This window comes from Cajanus cajan, chromosome 11 (assembly GCF_000230855.2).
Source record: "Cajanus cajan strain Asha chromosome 11, NIPB_CcT2T_4, whole genome shotgun sequence".
Classification (NCBI taxonomy): domain Eukaryota; kingdom Viridiplantae; phylum Streptophyta; class Magnoliopsida; order Fabales; family Fabaceae; genus Cajanus; species Cajanus cajan.
The window spans coordinates 47420748-47443252 of NC_138527.1; the positions used below are offsets into that span (position 1 = coordinate 47420748).

The following is a 22505-nucleotide window of genomic DNA, read 5'->3' on the forward strand; positions in this document are numbered from 1 at the left end:
AAAAATTTCACTTTAAAAGTATCTTCTTAACGAAAATCACGGTTAGCTGACTTCTCAACAATGAGCAACAACTTCACTCCAACTAAGTTACCAAACTCACCTGGATAATCAACAACAATTAGATCCTTGTGAAAAAAAGTAAACATCATCAAAAATGTATACACATAATTTTGGAGTGTATAAAACGAATACAATAAATAACTAACATGACTAAAATTCAAATTTTATTCTTATTTTTCTAAATTAAATTAAATTATATCACAAATCTTTAACTCAGACAACAATTGCTTACAAGTTTTTTTCATCATAGCATTACAATCAAAATCAAACAAAACAAAAGACCCAACACCTTTCCCATCACTAACTTCAAGTTTCAATTTAAAATTGAAACATCAAACATAAAAAATCAATTTAAAATTGAAACATCAAACATAAAAAATTAGTAGTCAAAATATAAACTCTAAATATGTATATAAGTAAATAGCACATAACGACGAAGACTATTTATCAAGGTGTGACATCCATCACATGACATTCACATCTAGCATAACAGTAAAACGCATTATCAAGAGCAATAGCCTTGTGGCACTTACATGCCATGTACCACCATGAACCATCCTTAAATACAGTCAACACATTACCCAAAACAACAAATATACCCTCCTGTTAGTAAAAATCAAGAAAAAGATCAAAACATAATTAAAATTTTAAAAAATTGAATCATCATATAATATTGAATGACAATATCATGATCACCTCCTCATAGACTTGTAGCTCATTAATGGATTTTTGAGGAAATTTCTTAAGAAATTCATTTTCTAAAGATATATGAGCATATCCTCCATTAACAACACGAATATGCATATCAACTTTAATACCATGAGTTGACAACCTACAATAAAAATATTTTCCAAAAAATTCAAATTCAAACTAACTACAAACTATAAGATTCTTTAGCCAAAAATATGATATAGACAAAAAATACACACACAAACACATCTCACCTGTTCCTAAAATTGATTACTTTTGGAATTTGAAGATCCCAAAAAAGCCTAGAAGCATTTGTCACATTTTGTAAACCAATTTCACATGTACAACAATAGTGCAAGTAAAAAATATAACATAAATCATAAAATTAAAGTAATAATTTATCAAATAAAATTAACCCAAAACAATGCAGAAAATGATTGCCTAAAAAACTGTCATGTGAGTATTAACCTGACAAAGTTGAAGCACCAAAACAGGACGATGGGCAACACCAGCAGCAATAAAATTATTCACTAAATCTACAAACTCTTCAAACAAACAAAGAACATTTAACAACATCCCTGAATCATTAACCAAAAGATGCGTAGGATTTTAGTAAGAGCACTTGATGTCAGCGTTTCACTCTACCAAAACGCTTTTTTTGTGAATGTTATTGCATCACTAATTATGAACTTCGACGTGATATATAAATATTTGATTCCGATTTCATTTCTTCTTTATCTTAACTAGAAGTAAATTGGTTGCTCTGGGTCTTGGGAAGCACAATAATTATTGATGATCCTAACTAATGGTGCTACACAAAATACCAAAAATCATTCTTTTATAACTCCGGGGCTTAATCAATACCAATGACAAATCTAATAAAATCAAATAACCAATTTTATATAAGTCGAGAGCTAAATCAATATTACTTTGCACAATTAATAAAAATGATCTGCGAAGAGTGGAAAAAAAACAAATATATATATATATATATATATATATATATGTATATATAAACAATTAAGAAAAAATAATTAAAATTATTTGAACTCGTAATCATAACCATTGTTAATTTGATGAATACAGGTTTTAATGATGCCAACAGAAAGGAAAAGATCACAAAGATTGAGTTAAAGCAAGATTGATTCAAGTACAAGATTACAAGTGTTATTAGATAAGTCTTGATCAACTTAAATCTTTATTAAAGGAACCTTTAAGTTTTACAAAGTCAAATTGGTCTTGTTAAATTTTCTTTTTAATCAAATGTTAAAAAAAGAAAGTTAGAATACACATTTTTGGGTATGGTAATCGATTATCAGATGTGGTAATCGATTACCAGCAATACAAAGATTTAAAATTCAAACCAAAAGCTTTAACGATTTTATCATATTTTTAAATTTAATTGTTGTAATCGATTACCAATCCATTATAATTAATTACGATTGGTAATCGATTACCAGTATGATTTTTCAAAAGAATCTTTAAAAGTTACAACTCTTCATAAAAAGACATAAAACAAGATTGATTTTCTTATATAAATATATCTCTTCAAAAACATACACATACGATTTTTGATATATGTGAAAATATTATTGAAAACATTTTACTTTGGCCAAACACTTGCAAAAGTCTTTAAAAGTTCTTATAGGATCTTCAATTTGTTTCATCTACTCTTCTTGAGAGTTTGTCCGCTGAACAATCTTTAATCCATCTGTTGTAATCAAGAGAGAGTGTTTCTCTTAAGTGTGACTGAAACTCAACACAAGAAAAGGAATTCCAAGGTATTTGAGTGTTTATCTATTGTAAAAAAATTTATAAAGATAGTAAAAATCTCAAGTGGATAACTTGAGGAGTGGACGTAGATAAGGGTTAAGTTTATAATTTCTCTTCCCTATCCTTTTACTTGTTAATTGTTAAGTTAATATCTTAAAAAGATAAACATTTTGCATATACACTTTCAACTTAAAATCATTCTAAGTATTTTTTTTCATGGTAAGAGATATTAAAAAGTAATAAAAAAAATTTGAATAACTTAATTCACCTCTTAAGTTATCTGTTCTGTGGCCACTTGTCTAACAACCATGAAAACTATTTCAGAACTATTCTCAGACACCGCGTCGCAACCTCTCCAAGCCACCTTCTTCCTCCGCACATACCTGCAACTCTTTTATTATTCTTTTATTTTCAACGATGATCTTCATCTTTATAACACTATCTAACATTCTCCTTTGCCCCTATAAGTATTTTAATATATTTTTAATTGAAAAATTATTTTAAATCTTTTAAAGGATATTTTTTAGTATTCTGAAATAAAATGCACCAAACTTTATATTTAAACATAACTGTAATACTCGTATCAAACTCCAAATACTTTGGTCAAGTTGATTACAATTACAAGTTTAATAACATTAGTTTGGAAATTGGAATATAACTTACCATATTTGTAGTAATCGAACACAAGCTCAATAATGTCGACCGAAATTTCAACATCCAAAGACAAACGAATAAATCTTAATGGAAACGGAAACGATTTTACATGGGGAAAGGAAGACTCGTGAAATCAAACACCAAAATTTTGATCTCATATTAACAAGCTTCAAACCGATGGATGGAACTCCAATGTTAAAGAGAATACGAAAAATTTACAACTGTGGGACAAAATGAATAAAGGAAGACCTGAAACAATTAGCTGATTGTCGGTCAAGTTGCACGAGGAACTCAGCAAAATTAGGGCCAGGAGAATATCAATCGCTCATCCGCAAATGCTATATACACAACCCTGCAGTGTTCACTACCGTTCCATGACCGCACTATTGAGGGGGAAATTTTACTTGTGATTGAATAGAGCTCAAACTTGATATCGTCAAAAACAAGCATAATTACCTTCTGTCTTCTGTAGACAGACAGATATCAAACCCTAAACTAGGAGACGGCCAAAAAATAAAGCCATATAGGAAGAGGAATCGATAAGTTTTTTCAATACAAGTATGCTATCTGAACACAAGGCTTCCATTCTGTTGCAATCTCAAATTTTCCACTAGTGACTTATAGAAAGATTTTAGAGTCTTGAAATCACCACCCTGCAGAAAAACATCCGGAATATTATGCCCACTACAACAGATATTCAATGGGTGATTCACCCAGAAAACAACACGCACTAAGATTCACTTTACTTAGCAAGACATTCCAGAGCATATAAAAATAAATCTTTTCATTGAATTACTGACAACACAAGCCTGGCAGAGAAGTTGCTGGAAACAATATGGGACAAAAAGCATCAATAAATTCAGATTTTTTCAGTGAGCCTAAAGAAGTATGCTATAAATATTTCAGCTCCATAAACTTTGATTACCTGCAATTTTTGACGATATTGCTCTGCCAGATCTGGTGGGCAATGTGCAGAAGAAAATCCTTTTGACACAAAATGAACAAGAAAATCATCCCCAAATTTTTCATACATTACCTTTTGTGCCAGCACAATTTCTCCAAATAGAACATACTGTATAGAAAAAAAGAAAATAGAATGAAGATGAGTACTAAAAATTTGCATGAACCATCAAAGCACAAAGAATTCAGCTTTCTCAGTTAACTTAGATTTAAATTCCTTCCAAAGCAACAAACATCAAAGACCAGATAACTAATCATTAACTGACTTGTTTCTTCTATACAACTACTGTGCTCCAAGTTTCCCATGATAGTTGCTTATCTTCTTCAACTTTCTAAGTGAGCTTTCGAAAAATAAGCAATTATTTTCTCTAAAACAAAAGTTTCCAAACATACACTTATTCCATAGCAAATCTAAACACATCTAAGATCAAAGAGACCCTTGAATGTACAAGCATTGTTACCCAACTAAACAAACCATAAGACTGCTTAAATTCACACTGTCAATAAGTCTAAGCCATTGTTGAAATTGCGATTTAACTCATGAAATCGAACAATTTTACAAGTCAAAGGCATGCTTTCGTGCTCGATCAGAGATGGGATCACTGGAGGCTGGGATCATAGTAGATTCGCAAGTTACCTCATGAAAACATGAGATCATCGATCCCTAGCAATCTTTTGGGGCAAAAATAAAACTGGGTTGGGTCCCTCTGAACCGGTTTCAAAAACCCAAAAATCTTTTCTCCCCCATTTGAAAAACACTCCCATTATCTTCCCTGTAGCTGCACAACCCTATCTCCTCCCCCATTTGTGACTACTTTGTTGCCTGCAACCGTGGGACGTCGAACCTGCACCACCACCAGTCGCATCTCTGTTTTGCGAACAGAGCATTGTAGGAATTCACTTGATTTGCAAAGTCATGTCTGAATTCTGATTTCATTGTTCCAACAGAGCAACTAATTTTTCATTTCAAGCAACTTACTAAAAAAAAAAATTTCTCTTAATAGAGGGTATAATGGTCCACAAATTGTGAAAACAAAGCAATTAAGGGAAGAAGTATTCCCTTTATGGCATAGATAATTGATTCATTACTTTTCTTTTATAAACTAAAATTATGTGAAAGGTGACTAGTATTTTTTTTAAGATTATTGTGATATATAATGTAATTTTAAAAATCATTTAGTTACTTTTAAAAAAATTTATTTTATTTTTAAATTTTTAAAATGAGACATCATTTTATAAGTGCTTAACTAATAATACACCAAATACTTTAAAATTGTAAGTGTTTGTCAACATGTATATCTAAAAGCAACAACTTATTTAATTTTAAGCACTTATAATATAAATTCTTATTACATAAGAGCTTATTATTAAGATCTTAATTAAGTTGTTTATCCAAACATAGTGTCTTACAGTATTTGCATCATGGAACTCAAAAGATCTGTCCAGCACACTGTACAAACAGCAGTTCGTAGCAAATGCTTCAATCACAAAACTTCGAAAACCAGGAACCTGAAAAATCATTACCATTTAGGGAAAAAAACTCAAAATAACAGCATAAGTAGAATGGAGTAAAATCTACCTTTTCTTCATAAGGCAGGGCACACCAATCTTTAATTAACCTTATAAAAATCTGTACACATGCCTAAATAGTAAAAACAAAAAGTATGATTCAGATTGCAAGTTTTGTCAAAAGTACTAATCCGGGAAAAATAATGACATATAGTTGAATAAATAAAAAACACTACACATACCTTTCTTACAAGAATATCCTTATGATTACAAGAAGAGTACAAAATCAACTGCATCACTGGATCCATGTATGCTTTACATTTTGGGGAAAGAAATACAGGAGACAGATCATGTGTAGTAATCACATGAAGAAATGTATACAATGTACGCTGAAGTTCTTGCAGTTCACGAATTTCCTAAAAGGGAAAAATAATAATTTTATTATTATGCATATGCTTGAGAGGGTTTAGAAGCAAAGACTAGGTTAAATGGTAACACAAAAAATGGATATCTACAATGGATTTCATGTTTGAAACGACATATAGCTATGAACTAAGAAAAACATTCCATTTATATGCCACAATACAGCTACTAAGTACCAGAATAAATAAGCAGTGTTATAAGCAAATGCAGTGTCATTGTTCCCTAAATCTAAGATCCATCAGATTTGTTATTTTATGGCCCCAGAACCAGTACAAAATAAAAAATGAAAAAAAAAATTGAAAAGTGGACATTTGACAATAAAACTAACAAGAAACAATTATTATCACAGAACATTGCACAAGCACAAACTGTCTCACCAACTTATTAAAATTGGATGAACAATAATCAAATCATAAAAAACAACAATATAACAAAAGTAACTTAAAGCAAGTAAATTAAAAGAAAAGGAAAAATATATCCCAGCTATTCATTAGGAAACTGCATCAATATTTTCGTACCTCAGTGATTGCATCAGGACCAGAAGGTAATTCATTTCTAGGAATAACACTGAATATCCGCTCAGCAACAGCTGGAAATATTTCCTCCAAAATGTCGCGCACCGAAGTATTGAACTTGCAGATAAGTTGATTTAGTAACAAAAGAAAGCTAACCATTTGCTTTGGCTGAAATAAAATATAAACAAGACATTTAACAGTTTTATCTTCAACCAACACCAAAGGAAACAACCAAATCAGGTGTAAAACATGTATATCACTTCATGTTGAAATTGTTTTAGATATAGAGGAAGATAGAATATTTACATTACTCAGATATGAACATATATTGGACATTTCCATATATTCTAACAGCCACCCTTAAGCTAAAGGGTACACAGCTTTAAGCTTGATACAAATAAACCCTTCAGAAAAAGAAACTAAATAATATAATTTGAGATTGTAGAATGGCAGGACTAAGATGATTGATTCTCAGGAACTGCCAGTGCCAGACAATAAATTAAGAAGATAACATGTGAGAGGATTATTATTCTCAATGTAATCACATTCCAATGCCCCTTGCAACCCCAAAACATACGCATTTGTAATATCAATCTTCAATACACCAATAGAAATGAACAGAAATGCATTTAGAACTACAAATTTTAAAAGATTAAGTTATAGAAGTTAGAGATAATATCATAATAATAATATGTACTTCAATTTCTTCAAGCAACTGCTCCAATGCCTTTGGAAGGTAAGGAAAGACAGATGCTCCTAGTGTATCCACCATGCGGTGTATAAAAGATGTGACCTACATACCATACATGGATATTACATAAAATTACAGATCCTTTTTGAAAAAACAAATTTACAATCACTAAATCTAATTCATACCTTGTTTCGCAGAGGTTCTACTTTTGGAAATATAACAAGAACTTGAAGAAGTACATCCAGTGTCTACATAGAAGACAGAATGACAAGATTTAGCAAAATAAAAGATTAAGAAACAAGAGGAGTGTTAGCAACACACTCTATTAAATTTAATAAAAGCTATAAAATCAGGAGAAAGATTCATTAACTAAGGAGTGAGACCCACCAAAATTTGGAATTTTTAATAAATTTCAGCCAACAATAGAAAGTGTGTACAAAATAATGTATTAGAGAGTTTGCTGTTAACAGAAATTTAAGAAACAATAACAAAAAAGACAGAAAGTATACATCTGGTAGGCCATATACCTCCAGGGAACATGAAACAAACAATTTTGAAAATACTAACCTGCTTAAACATGAGACCAATTGCAGGGCGACTAGCAGTTACAAGACGCTCGCTAAAGCCCTAGATCATGTAAAAATAGTAAGAATAGAGGAAAAATACAAAACTGTTAACAACTTGACATACTTTCCCACAATACAAACCTTTAAACTTCCAACTTCAAATTAAGAAACAATCAAACAAAATATAGATCTTTTTAGCACTAAAGGGTTGTGAGTTTTGAGACTTTATAAAAGAATATATCAGAGATGGGGAAAAGCAAAAGTCTAAATTAGAAAAGAAAAGCACCTTACTGAGAGAATTAATTGCCATGATAATTTGCTGGATTACAGCAATTTTGGCATTAGTCTCCTCACAATTCAATAACTTGGCATTTATGAGCAATGCCTCAACCTGAATTAAATGAGGATAGGAAATTATATGTAGCAAATACTAACTGTAATAATCTCAAGAAGAAATGTTTCTGGAAACAAGGAAAGGTGACAAAGAATTTTGTGAAGTACATCTTGCAGTTTTTTGTTTATTATTTATTGGATAAGAAAGTATTTTGTAATTTCAAGTAAAAAGAAACCTGCTGACAAAGAGGACTGAGCAAAGAAGATAGATAATCAGATTGCTTTTCAGGCAGGACATCTTCTGTTCCAATCAATAAACCAATTGCCTGTCAAGTGAGTCAATAAACATAAGAGAAGAAAAATAACAACAAAATATTTCACACTAATATCCTGTATCCTGAAACTTTGGGAAATGTGAATACCTCAAAAATGTGGCTACCATCTTCTGACCCTGATAGCTCTTCTGTCGTATAACTCATAATAGTGAATTGACCGACTGTATCCTGCAGGCTCTGAATTTAACAGAACATTTTAAGAAATCAAGAAGAGAGAAGGTGGAAGTAACCAATCACAGGATTCACCCATGCACAACAAGGCCAAACAAAAAATGTAAGTCAGGAATAGTTTCCATATAATTTTGATTACAAAATATATTGCTTTGAGTACATTTAAAGCACAGAAAAAACATGTAAGAGGGATGGATTATATAATTGCTACCTGCAAAATTGTCTCTATAAAAGGCACCAACTTCATCTTCAGCAATTTTACAACCCTCATAAACAAATAACTGGCTCTACGACTTACATTGATGTTTGGATGATGTATGCCTCTTTCATCAAGAAAGGCAGCCAGAACCATAGGAATATATTGACTATTATCCTGAATAAACTTAACATATCGTGTAACTGTCTCCAAATAAATAAGGGCAACAAGCCTATTAGAGTGACAAGTAAACTTTGTCGATAGAAGCATAAGCACCAGCTCACTCAACAATCCACTGCCAGTTCTTATGGCTTCCTCACTTATGGATTCTCCAAGTGCATATAAAAGAGAGAGTGCACCTTCCACCTCCTCCACATTGCTATCTGAAGATCTTGAAACAGCACTTGCTAATGAATTTCTGATAAACAACTGAGTTACATCAGGCGCTACACGACCCACAGTGCGAAGCAGAACAAATAAATCCTTTCTGAACTCTACCATCCTATCTTCCTCCTCTTTACCAATTTTGTCCATCACATCAAGATTAGTGCGGTATGCTGGGTCATAACGGATTAGCACAAGGATAACTTCCAATATCTGCCCCAGGTGAAGTAGCTGTTTCTCCCGCAAAGGAGCAAAGCTCTTCAAAATGGCAACATAACCTGAAAGAAACTGAAAGATATTGAATGTAGCATCTACCTCAAAATTCTTCATTACATAGAAAATGGAGGGTAAAACTTCACTCAAAAGCTCCATAGAGATTCCTTTAGCATCCTCAGAATTTATGCGTTTAAAGCAATCCAAGGCCTCCACAGCATACCCAGTAAGCAATGCAGCTATATCAGAGACTAGTTCGGCATCACCATCCTCAGTCACTAACCTAAGTACACGACTAATTTGAAGGCTTTGTAACAGTGACAGTTTTGATTGGGGATCCATTCGCTTAGAAACAACTGCTAACAAGCATCTGAGTGCAGCACCACGCAGCTGATCAGATAGAGGACCAACCAAAATCAAATCAAACAGCAACGGGATGAAAGCGTCATTGACTATCAACGTGATGTCTATCCAAGAAATATATCTCCTCATGGAATCTAACACACTAGTGCACAGCTCTTGATCTGAATTCCTGTACATAGAAACAATATCATACCAAGCTCTAACTATCTGAGTCACACACTGCTGTCTCATTGCATCTTTAACCCGGCTAGCAACTGTCAACTCCTCGGAAGTTCTAGGGTAGTCCAAACTAATCAATTCATCATCCAGAGCATTCAAAACTCTACAGAACATGTCTATAACCACGTTTCCTTTGCTCAAATGTGGAAAAAAATCAACAAAGACGGAGGACCAAACCAAAGGGTACTCGAAGTAAATCAAAGTTATCAAAACCTGTGCAAGCTTGTTCTTTATAAATGCAGGGCCTTCCAAAACCCTAGTCAGGTTCTTGTCTTCAAGGCACACAATTGAAAACACGGAGCCCCTGATCATGTGCCTCTCATCAGGGGCCATTGTCAAGTATCGTGTTCGAATGACTTCATGTAATGTCTGTAGGCACCAAAACTGGACTTGAACAAGATTTGAAAAGCATAATTTTTCAATGCACAATCTACAAATTGAAGGCTTCTCCTTAATATCGTTACAATAAACTTTAGCCTGTTTCTTCAAGTCATCGCCAATGGCTCCCGATTCATCAAATATAATAAGAATCGCTTTCTCAAGATCATCCATAATATTCTAAAAAATATAGCAGTGCGGGTGAGGATGGGATTCGTAAGGAAAGGTTTCGAGGCTAGGCAAGGGCTTATCTTCTCGGATCAATGGAGAAAGAACCTAATAGCATTAATATGGGTAGGGTTTTTGTTCGCTTCTATCACTTTCTCTCTGTGTCTGCTGTCCGCCTGTTGCAGGTTTTTCTTGAGTTACCTAAGGGGCTTTGGATTGCCGTTTAAGGTTTCATTTTTTTAAGCAAACTAATAGGTTTTCTTATTTGGGGGAATTTTGTTTTTCGTTTAACCAGTATAGTCGCTAAATATTTATTATACACAGTAATAAAAGAGTAAAATAAAAATAGATCATCTCATAATTTGTTTAGTTATTAAAAATTATATATTACTATTAAAATTAGGAATACAATAGAAAATATGAAAGTACATATTTATATTGTACTACTGAATTATTTTTATTCATTGATAATTTATTCTAAATATTAAATTTTAATTTATAAATAATTATGATAAATATAAATATAATAAAACAAAATAATAAATTCTTAAAATTATTTTCATTAAAAAAAATTTCGGAAATGCTAAAAAAAATTAAATTCATTTGAATGAGTTTTTTTTGGTAACCAAATAAGATATACTAACATTTAAAATAAAAATATATATAAATTTTGACAAATTTCAAAAGTTAAACTTTCCTTAAAAAACGAATATGAAACCCAAACTTTTATTATTCATACTTTAGTTTCTCTATAATGTTCATTCCATAATTTTAGTTTTAAATTTTTAAATCTATAATTTTAGATTATAGAATATTTGTCTAGTATTCACCCATCAATCATTAAAATTGTAATTGTAATGTTATATAAAATTTAATATTAAATAAATGATATAATAATTAATATTTAATAATATTTAAATTATATTATATTTTAAATTTATATTTTTATCTTTTTTTTTTGAAGAATTTATATTTTTATCTTGTTTTATCATTTTCATGAAATATAAAAAAAATAAACTAAAAGTATAGTTTAATCTAAAATTAAACATTCGATAAATTAAATAAGTAAAAAAAAAGCAAGAAACAAATGCATTTATATTAAATTTATTGTAATTCTAAATAGGTAATTATTTGAAAGGTGAGCCTTTCTGGAAAAATAGTGGACAGCGGTAGTTATTTGAAAGGTGTGACTATAGATGGTTTGTAATGTGGAATATATGCGAAAAAATGATACTGCATGAAAGAGTAATTTTAGGGATAAAATTGGAATTAAAATATGTATAAAAAATTATCACTATAATTATTATAGTTATAAAAAAATAAATTATGGATTATAGATATTATACTAGTGAAAAAGAGATATTAAGTACTTTTATGTATTTTATTTTAAAAAATGAGAAAAAAGAGAAATTAAAATAAATAAGATGATTAATTATATTAAAAACGTTAAAAAGATCTACTCAAAATATGTATACGAAAGAAAACAATTACCTTAATTAATAATAGGTTAAATTATATTTTTAGTTCTTTATTTTATTTTTTAGAATTATTTTGGTTTTTTATTTATTAAAATATTTATTTGGTCCTTTATCTTTTATTAAATCAAATTGGGCTTTTATCTTCTATTAAATTATATTGGTCCTTTAAAATAATAATTTTTAATTTTATGATATTTGAATTAATTTTTAACTGATTACGTGAAACATGTAATATTAAATTCATTTAGATAAATTCTATGCAATTCAATTGGTGTTTGAATTCAAAAGAATCATGAATATAGAAAAAATCGTATGAAGAATATATTAACGATTAGAAAATAATATGAAAATTAAATTTTCTGAACTTTTCAATTTTCACCATATTTATAACATTTTAGATTTGAACTACAATTATTTTTTATAATTTTTATATAAATAAATCTTGTAAAACAAATTTTTAATCTTTAATTAATAAAAAAAATTATTTAAAATAATTAAATTGTCCTAAATTTAAGAGATAAATGATCAAAATGAATTTAAAAAATAAGATAAATGACTAAAAATATAATTTAATCTTAATAATATAGACGAAATAAAGCATTTAACAAATTAAATAAGTAAAAAAGTGAAAAGAATATATATATATATATATATATATATATATATATATATATATACGAAGAGGGATCCGTTTATTCCAAGAGTAAATATACTTAAACTTAATCCGTTCAATAACTCATGTTCTACATCAAATTTTAACGATTTAACCGTTGAACTTAAAGTTATTGATGCATATATTTTTAATAAATTTTCAAATCATTTAATACTTCATTTGCAAAATTGCAAATTTTTAATAAATTTAAAAATTATTTAATACTTTATTTTATTAATTTAAATTAACGTATAAAATAATTTTATGGTTATCATAGAATAAATAGATTTATCATTTACTTTTCATAAAAGAGAATTTTAGAAATAATTGTGTATCAATTATAACAAAAATTGAGACGAGAGAGAAAGAAAAGACAATTGTATGGGAGAGAAAAGTTTTCAATTCAATAGAAATGTAACTTGCAATTATGGAGGTTAAATTACTAAAATGCGAAAACAAAAGTTCTCATTGATTTTATTTTTCAAGGGACTTGTGTATGATAAAATGGAGACCAAAAGTAATTGAAAGAAAAAATATTTCTTTTATCTATTGTTATATATGTATATATGTATACACACTAATAGAGTTGAGACACTTCGTACTTTTATATTTTATTTTAAATTTTTAAAATAAAAAAAATTAAAATTAAGTAATAAAAATGTTTAAGATTTTAAATAGTTAAAAATAATTAACTTATTTAAATAATTATATAAATAATTAATTTTTAATATTATTTTTTATTATTTAAAAATTTAAGGGTAAAGTCTAGAAAATGAAGAGAAAAAAGTAGTTATAAACCCAAATATCCTTTTATATATAAATGTGTGTGTATAATAAATGAGGGAAGTCTTCAAGTGGTCGTCCTTAATCAGCCTCTCCATCTACTGGATGAAAGTGTAGCATCCTTCTGTGCGTTGCCACACGCTCGATGGAATTCATACCAAGTCCCTTTATTCGAGCACTCAATTAACTTTAGATGGGAAACTCAATAACCTCGCGACATTCACGTCCTTCAGGATCCAACGCCGAGATATGCTTAATGGTGTCAGATTTTTTACTTCACCTAAACTCATGCTTTCGTCGAATCGAATTGTATCCTGAAAGTCTTTACGACTTGACTGTTGTCCATAATCCATTTTTGACTAGTCATTTCTGGCCTTCAGATGTCAGTTATTAGTGTTAATCGCAGAAATGTAACGTAAAGAAATATTGAAGGACAATCTGTATATTATTCAATGGAACGAAAGTAGCTTATATAAGCTTACATGAAACAAAAATGAAACAGAACACGTACTGACCCACGTACATGAAACGGAAATGACACTTACTAACCCATGTGGTAACAATCCACGCTTTATGATAACAAATCAAAAATAAAGAAAACTGATTCTAAAAATTAGGACTTTATTCAAAATGCCTTTAACAAAATTTTGACTAATGATTTCAACTGACATTCCCTCCCTTAAGCTAGATACATTTGCAGCTAGCTTACTTCAATGGCTTTCATTACTCCAAGCATGCTTCGAAGCTTTTCAAATCTCTCAAGCTTTAATGGTTGTCATTATATCCGCAACTTGGTTCTCGGAATTGCAATACCTTAGTCTCACAACCTCGTCTTTTACTAAATCTCTAAGAAAATAGAATCTTACTACAATATGTTTGCTTCTGCCATGAAAGATTGGATTCTTGGACAACTGAATGGTAGAATTATTGTCACATAATATCACTGTGCCAGTTGCTTCCTTCTCTTCAGCTCCAAGTTGATCTAGAATTCCTCTAATCCAAATACATTGACAAGCACAGGACGCTGCAGCAATGTATTCTACCTCAGTGGTAGACAAACTTACAATGGGTTGCTTCTTCGAGGCCCATGACACGGCTCCAGATCCCATCACAAGTACTAAGCCAGAAGTGCTTCTACGATCATCCAAGTCTCCTGCATAGTTGCTGTCAATATAAGCTATAAGGCTTGTGCTTCTTCCTTCAACTTTGTAGAAAATTTTGTGCTCTATAGTTCCTTTCACATATCGTAGAAGCCTTTTTGTTGCTGCCCAGTGTGATTCTTTTGGATCGTCCATGAACCTGCTGATCAGACTGACCCCAAACATTAAGTCAGGGCGAGTCACGGTTAGATACATGAGACAACCTACTACTTGTCTGAATTTCATAGCGTCTACTCTAGAGCCATCCTCATCCTTTGACAAGTTGGTACCTGGAACAATTGGATTCCTTACTGGATTACAATCTGTCATGTTGAATTGTGCCAGTATTTCTTGAGCATATCTTCACTAACAAATGAAAATCCCAGCATCACTTTGAATTACTTCTATTCCGAGGAAATGTCTCATCCTTCCCAAGTTAGACATATCAAATTCTAGCATCATTGAACCTTTAAATTGTTCACACATCCTTCTATTATTTCCAGTGAAAATCATATCATCCACATAAAGGCTAACTATCAGAATGTTGCCTTCATTTTTCTTGGTAAACAAAGTGTGTTCACTAAGACACTTTTCAAAATTCTCTTTGGCAAAGTATGTCTCAATTTTGCTGTACCAAGCTCTAGGAGCTTGTTTAAGGCCATATAATGCCTTTTTTAATCTGTAGACTTTATCTTCTTTGCCTTTCTTGACAAAACCTTCAGGTTGTTGTACGTACACTTCTTCCTTGAGCTCACCATGAAGAAAGGCACTCTTCACGTCAAGTTGTAACACCTCCCATCTATGTTGAGCTGCTAAAGCTAACAGTACTCGCACAGTGTCAAGTCTTGCTACTGGGGCAAATACTTCGATGTAATCCACGCCATACTGTTGTGAATACCCTTTTGCCACCAATCGTGCCTTATGCTTCTCAACATTCCCACGTTCATTGAGCTTGGTTTTAAAGATCCATTTAACTCCAATAGGTGTGACTCCTTTTGGAGCATCAATTCCCACGTTTTGTTTCTTTCAATTGCTTGGATCTCCATATTCATTGCTTCTCTCCATTTCATGTTTTGGGATGCTTCCTCGTAGGAGTGAGGGTCACTCCCGTTATCAGCCATCATCAATGTCATTAGGCTTGCTTCTTCAGCAAAGAAGTGTGTAAAATCTGCCATCCAAGCTGGTTTTCTTCTATGTCGTATTGCTCTCCCTTCAACTGGGCAGTCGTGTTCATCGTCATCTGCTAGCGGTCTGATCCTATTTGGTTTGAGCTCTTGATGTGAATTAATCGATTATAAGGAAGGCGCCACAAATATCCACATCAGCTCTCTTGGACGACTTGAGGAAGCACTAAGAGTGACGCCATCGTTGTTTGCTTTTTCATGTTGTTCAGATCCTTGGTCTTCACTTCCAGTTTCAGTTATTTGTTCTTCCTAGTCCAGTGCATCAGTTTTTCATCCTTCTTCAGTTCCTTGCCAATCCCAACTCTTGTTTTCTTCAAAGATTACATCTCGGCTCACAATGACTTTCTTTGTTATGGGATCAAATAATCTGTAAGCTTTAGATTAATCACTCACTCCTAGGAAGACACATCGTTTGCTTTTGTCGTCGAGCTTGCTTCTCTTTTGATCTGGTATGTGAGCATGAGCTATACATCCGAAGACCCGAAAATGATCCACTCTTGGCTTGTCTCCACTCCACGCTTCCTCTGGGGTTTTCTGTTCGATTGCTGAAGTTGGGCTTCGGTTTTGCACGTGTACACACCATCTAACTGCTTCAGGCCAAAAAGCTTTGGGAACTTGTCTATCATTCAGTGTTGCTCGTACTGCATTCATAAGTGTTTTGTTTCTCCGTTCGGGGACTCCATTTTGTTGAGGCGTATAAGCAGTTGTTAATTGTCTAGAGATTCCTTGATCCTTGCAAAAATCTTCAAACTCTGTTGACGTAAATTCACCTCCTCGATCGGTCCTTAGACAAGTGATGCATGCACCAGCTTCCTTTTCAATGCAAGCTTTGAATCTTTTGAACATAGTAAATGCTTCTGATTTCTCTTGCAAAAAATAGATCCAGGTTTTACGAGAAAAATCATCAATGAAGCTTAATATGTACCTTTTATTGCTGTTTGAGGATGGTGTGATGGGACCACAAATATCAGCATGGATTAGCTGAAGTTGCTTTGAGGCCCTCCACAAGCTTTTCCTTGGTATTGACTCTCATTGCTGCTTGCCAATGAGACAAGTAGCACAAATTCTTTTTAGAACTTCAGTGGTGGAAGTCCAATGACCATCTCCTTACAAGCCAGTGTGTTTAGCCCTTTGTAGTTAAGGTGGCCAAAACGAGAATGCCACAGATGGGTTTCCTGGTCTGAGGTGGTGTGAGCTTGCATACACATGGGATCTTTGGGATCTTTGGGATCTTTGGTGTGCATGATTAAACATTTCTCCGGATGAAACACTTTGCAGCTTCCATTTTGGATTAAGATGGATAACCCCTTTTCTTGGAGTTGGCCTAAGCTTAGTAAATTGTTCTTAAGCTCAGGGACAAAGTAAACATCAGATATTACCTGAGTAATGCCATTGATTTGCACACGAATGCTCCCTTTACCTACAACTATCATCGTGGTATTATTTCCAAGTTTCAGAGTTCTACATAATCCCTTTTCCATTTCTGAAAACCATTCCTTGTTTCCTGTCATGTGATTGCTGCAGCCAGAGTCTAGGAACCATACTTCCTCATGTAAGAGCTCTTCGTCCTCTTCTTCAAGCTCCGCATAATTGGCCTTCTTCTCCCAATATGGGCACTCATATTGAAAGTGACCCAGCTTGTGACACTTAAAGCACTCAATGATTGCTTTATTGAGTGGTTGTCTGCCTCTTCCTCCTTTGTTGCGTCCCCTTCTGAATGAACCTCTGCCTCCTCTACCCCTAGTAGGTCTATCGTCATTGGTTATCTTCAAGACATGTTCTTCTGTTTGGAAACCTTGCATGTGTTGCTCATGCACCAAAAGGTCGTACTTTCCTCCATTGCCTCACCATTTGATTTCATTTTGTTGACCACATGGAGAATCCTGCCCATGTAGTTGTCCACCGTCTCCCCTTCTTTCATAGCAAGCAATTCAAACTCTCTTCTTAGTGCTTGAAGTTGTGCTCGTTTCACCTTTGTGGACCCTTGATACTTTCTCTGCATGGAGCTCCATATTGCCTTTGAAGTTCCTTTGTCAATAATAGTTTCAAGAATTTCTCTGTCAATGGCTTGAAATAAGAAATTCTTGACTTTCAAGTCTTTGAGCTTGGCCTCTTCTATACTCTTTCGTTGTGCCTCAGTTGGTGTTGCTCCAGGTGCAGGGGTTGGTATACCTTCTTCTATAAGGTGCCACATTTCTTTACTTCGTAGGAAGTTTTCCATTGTCATTGACCAAAAGCCATAGTGGCCATCGAACTTCGGAATGGCTGGCTGAACAAATTTTTCAGACGCAGACATGGTGAACTTTTGGAATATTTTCTTTTCCACATTCTCACTCTTGCTCAGTGTTTCTTTCCTCACACTATACCAGGCCCCTTACGGAGCACTCACTCTTGCTCAGTGTTTCTTTCCTCACACTTTACCAGGCCCCTTACGGAGCTCTGATACTAATTGTTAATCGCAGAAATGTAACGTAAAGAAATATTGAAGGAAAATCTGCATATTATTCAATGGAATGAAAGTGGCTTATATAAGCCTACATGAAACAGAAATGACACGTACTGACCCACGTACATGAAACAGAAATGACACGTACTAACCCACGTGGTAACAATCCACGCTTCATAATAACAAGCCAAAAATAAAGAAAACTGATTCTAGAAACTAGGACTTTATTCAAAATGCCTTAAACAAAACTTTGACTAATGATTTCAACTGACAATTAGTGGTGGTTTGAGAACTCACACTTGCCCTTTTTTTCTGTTTCTTTTTTTCGAGCCTCGTTTTCTTCCACCTCAACGTGATAAGAGGCTCTCGCGCGTACCTCAATTATGCTCCCAATCATTCTCTGGAGGAGGGATTCTGAGAATGCCCCTGACTTGACTCCCTTACCGTATGCTACAAAAAAACATCCTTTCATTTAGGTAGGTCACTTTGATAGCTACCCGATTGAATCTAAGTATTCCTTCAAGGCTTCATCTAGGAGCTAGCGAACGTCCAACAATTCTACGATCATCGAGGGTTTCTTCTTGTTTGCTACGAATTGAGCTACAAAAAGTCATGACAGGACGTCAAAATTAGTTACCGATCTGTCTACTAATCGATTGAACCATTTTAACGTGATGGCCGTAAGAGTTCCTATAAATAGGTTGCAGTATGCGACATCAGACCCTCCACTAATCAACATGTGAGCTCAATAAGTCATCAGATGCTCATCAAGGTCTTAGGTTCCATCAAAGGGTTAAATCCTCGAAACAGGCAATTGGGTAACACAACCTCATTTTTTATGGCTTCAGAAAAGGGTTAGAATGCCTTTGGTGGTTATACTCCCCCCTTTGCGTTGCCTCGTCGCATTTCAACAATCTAAGCCTACAACACTCCTTGGGATTTACCAACCCTCATCTGATAGTCCTCACTGAACCACATTTTTATGCTGAGCCTTCCAAATCTGAGTGTTGGGTTAAGGCTATGAGGGATGAACTTGCTGCTCTTAAGATGAATCACACCTGGACTTTAACCAATCTGCCCCCTGGCAAGGTTCCTACTGGATGTAGATGGGTCTACAAGATTAAGTATAATGCTAATGGCACCATTGAGAGATACAAAGCTCGTCTCGTTGTGAAAGGGTATAATCAACTCGAGGGACTAGATTTTCTCGATACTTTCTCACCCATTACCAAGATAACAACTGTTCGTATGTTGTTAGCTTTGGCATCCATAAATAACTGGTACCTCAAACAACTCGAAGTGAATAACGCATTTTTGCATGGAGAGCTTCATGAAGAGGTTTTCATGCATGTACCTCCAGGTCTCTCAGCTCAACGTGATCAAGTGTGTCTCTTGAAACTTTCTTTGTATGGGCTTAAACAAGCAAGCCGTCAGTGGTATGCAAAGTTATCTAGTTTTCTTCTTCTACATGGTTATCATCACTCTCAAGCTGATCACTCCCTATTTTTAAAGTTCTCGGGTTCCTTTATCACAACTCTCCTAGTTTACGTAGATGATATTGTCCTATCTGGTAATGACTTGTCTGAAATATCTCAATTACACTTCTTCTTGATCAAACTTTTAAGGTTAAGGATCTTGAAAATCTAAAGTATTTTATAGGTCTCGAAGTGCCCCAATCAGCTGATGGAATTCACCTTTCTCAAAGGAAGTATGTTCTTGATGTTTTATCTGATGTTGACTTGTGCCCCTGTTTCAACTCCAATAGATTACACAACAAAGTTAACCTCTGAAACTAGAACTGTTCTTGCTGACCCTTCACCTTACAAAAGGTTAATTGGTAAGCTCATTTATCTTACCTCAACACGCCCAGACATTACTTTTGCTGTCCAGAACTTAAGTCAATTTGTTTCCTCTCCCACTGATATTCACTACAGAGTTATTTTTCGGGTTCTTAGATACCTGAAACAATCCCTCGGTGCTGGCATATTTCTCCCCTCTTCAAGCTTGTTGCAAGGGTTTCAGTGATTTGGATTGGGCAGGTTGTTTGGAAACTCGTCGCTCAGTGACTAGATACTTTGTCTACCTTGGTGACTCTTTGATTTCATGGAAGTCAAAGAAGCAAGCTACGATTTCAAGAAGTTCTTCTGAAGCTGAATACCGAGCTCTTTCCTTAGCTTCATGTGAGATACAATTGCTTTCTTTCCTCCTTGACAATCTTCAAATCCCTTATGAAAGACCTGCTTTGCTCTTTTGTGATAATGATTCCGCTGTCCAAATTGCTCATAATCAAGTTTTCCATGAGAGAACGAAGCATATCGAGATAGATTGCCAGGTTATTCGTGAAAAGATTGATCTTGGTGTTCTCAAGTTGCTCCCTGTATCTTCTTCCATGAAACTTGCAGATATTCTTACAAAAGTGCTTCATCCTCATGTGTTTCAAACAGTGTTATGGCAAGCTAGGAATGTCTAATATCCATTCCCAGCTTGAGGGGGGCTCTTACAGCTCAAATACGTATACATCTAGTAAGCTCCGTGATGATAATGGGTAGATTCTTCATGCAGCCCATGCATGCAGCCCGCGGCCCACACAACTCATTAGTTTTTCTGTTATTTTGTTTTATTTTCTTTTCTGTTAGCATCATTGTATCAAATCTTTTCTGTTTTTCTTTTTATCATTTTGCTTGTAACCACCTTCTCTTTCTTCTCATTCCCTTGTATTTGTATGGGATATTTTTCAATAATGAAGATCAAAATGAGGTTGCATTTTCTCTCATTTCTTCTCTCGTTTATTCAGTTCTGTATTTTTCTCGGATTTATGAGAGATGACACATGAGCTCTTGTTCCTCTTATTGTAATGCTCAAATTCTTCTACTCTCCTTTTTGCTTCTTCATTTTCTCTCCTTAACATCTTTAATGTAGTTGCGATCTCCTGTAATGTCGCCTTAACACCATTGGAGTAGTCATTACTAGCCTCTCTACATTGCTTCTTAGCAACCTAGGCATTGTGAGTGCCAAGCAATTAAGGTGTGGGATATAGTTCTATCTATCCCATGGTAGGCACCCAAATGTTTCAAAATCAGGGATTGCTCTTGAAAAATCCTTAGTGATACAAGTACTAAGAGAGCCTAACAACTATTCTAGCCTAGAAAATTCGATGAGTATAACATTTGTTCTTATACCTAATCATTCATATATATAGTGGTGTGACACTACAAATATGAATCATACACTTCTCGTTATGATCTCATAAATCACATCTTATTATGAATTCGTAAACCTTGATGTTTATGATCGTTATCTTATCCATCCCACGAATCTCATAATCTTATTAATTGTCTAAGTGGACAAGTGAATCATCCCATATCCTAGTCCTCATACATATAATTCAAGACCTTCTCAATATACAAAATTTATCATTTATCTAAGAGATATCTTGGTTGGTAGACTCAGCATTTTGTCAATGTGCCTTGGGTCGATCAACGAAAGACTACTACAATACAAAGCCCTCCAAGCTTCAACATAGAGGTGCAAAGAGTTTATATTAACTCAAAATTTTGTTGATGTGCCTTGAGTCGATCAATGAGAGACCACCATGATACAACTTCAAAGACCCTTCTTCCTCCATAGAATCAATATTCGCCCACCATTTTAATGCCCTCCTACCCCTTCTTTCCTAATCCCATTTTCCTTCTCATATTTGTACCTTAACACTATATTTTAACCAATCTTGCTCCTCCTTCATCCTCCACCACCATTTCCCTAATAAGGCCAAGTTTTGCCCTTGTGTTTCCTATATATGCCCAATCCTCCATTATCATCTCCAAACACACCTTATTTATAATCTACTTATTTTTAAAATTTGTTCTATGAAAACAAGTTACTTTTTCTTAAAGAGTTTTTCATGAATATTGTTTAGCCCAATCTCTTTTAAGGATAAAATAAACTTAAAATAGTTGAATCAAACACACTCTAATATAAGATGATTTATCTCCTAAAAACCTTCAGTTCTCAAAATATATTCATAAATGACGTGATTCTTTTTTTTTTTTTTGTAAAGATAGAAAAGATTATAAAGATGGTTGCAATGACTAACTACCCCAATTCCTCCCCACCCAACCACTAGGCTAACCATAGTGGTCAATGACATGATTCTTTACATAAGGCAACTTGCATTGCTTTAATGACAATCCCGTCCAATTTTAAAGAGAATTGAAGAGTCCAA

General features: G+C 33.5%; 1 protein-coding gene and 1 pseudogene across 3 annotated transcripts; both read right to left on the reverse strand.

Annotated features, from left to right (window-relative positions):
- Nucleotides 1–3310: 3310 nt before the first annotated feature.
- PSD (ARM repeat superfamily protein) lies at nucleotides 3311–10847 on the reverse strand. Of its 3 annotated transcripts, none has more exons than XM_020355899.3 (13): nucleotides 8892–10844; nucleotides 8597–8686; nucleotides 8411–8500; nucleotides 8128–8232; nucleotides 7843–7902; nucleotides 7461–7523; nucleotides 7282–7377; nucleotides 6588–6752; nucleotides 5889–6062; nucleotides 5717–5779; nucleotides 5548–5646; nucleotides 4103–4249; nucleotides 3311–3830 (listed from the first exon to the last, which is right to left on the reverse strand). In XM_020355899.3, the coding sequence occupies exons 1-13, from the start codon at nucleotides 10605–10607 to the stop codon at nucleotides 3741–3743; spliced, it is 2958 nt and encodes a 985-aa protein (XP_020211488.1). In that variant the 5' UTR covers nucleotides 10608–10844; the 3' UTR covers nucleotides 3311–3740. The 3 variants fall into 3 exon arrangements, 2 of the variants coding, with proteins under 2 accessions (XP_020211488.1, XP_082922539.1); XR_014430564.1 differs by lacking the exon at nucleotides 3311–3830 and adding an exon at nucleotides 4775–5005 and having other exon boundaries at nucleotides 4113–4249; nucleotides 8892–10847; XM_083066413.1 differs by lacking the exon at nucleotides 7282–7377 and having other exon boundaries at nucleotides 8892–10845.
- A 3425-nt stretch (nucleotides 10848–14272) lies between these two features.
- LOC145953573 (secreted RxLR effector protein 161 pseudogene) lies at nucleotides 14273–14983 on the reverse strand (annotated as a pseudogene).
- Nucleotides 14984–22505: the final 7522 nt, after the last annotated feature.

Coding starts and splice junctions, on each gene's coding strand:
- PSD (XM_020355899.3), bottom strand. CDS start 10,607: ATGGATGATCTTGAGAAAGCGATTCTTATTATATTTGATGAATCGGGA. Junction 5,647..5,716: donor CCCTGCCTTATGAAGAAAAG/GTAGATTTTACT, acceptor ATGATTTTTCAG/GTTCCTGGTTTTCGAAGTTT. Junction 3,831..4,102: donor AATATCGTCAAAAATTGCAG/GTAATCAAAGTT, acceptor GTTTTTCTGCAG/GGTGGTGATTTCAAGACTCT.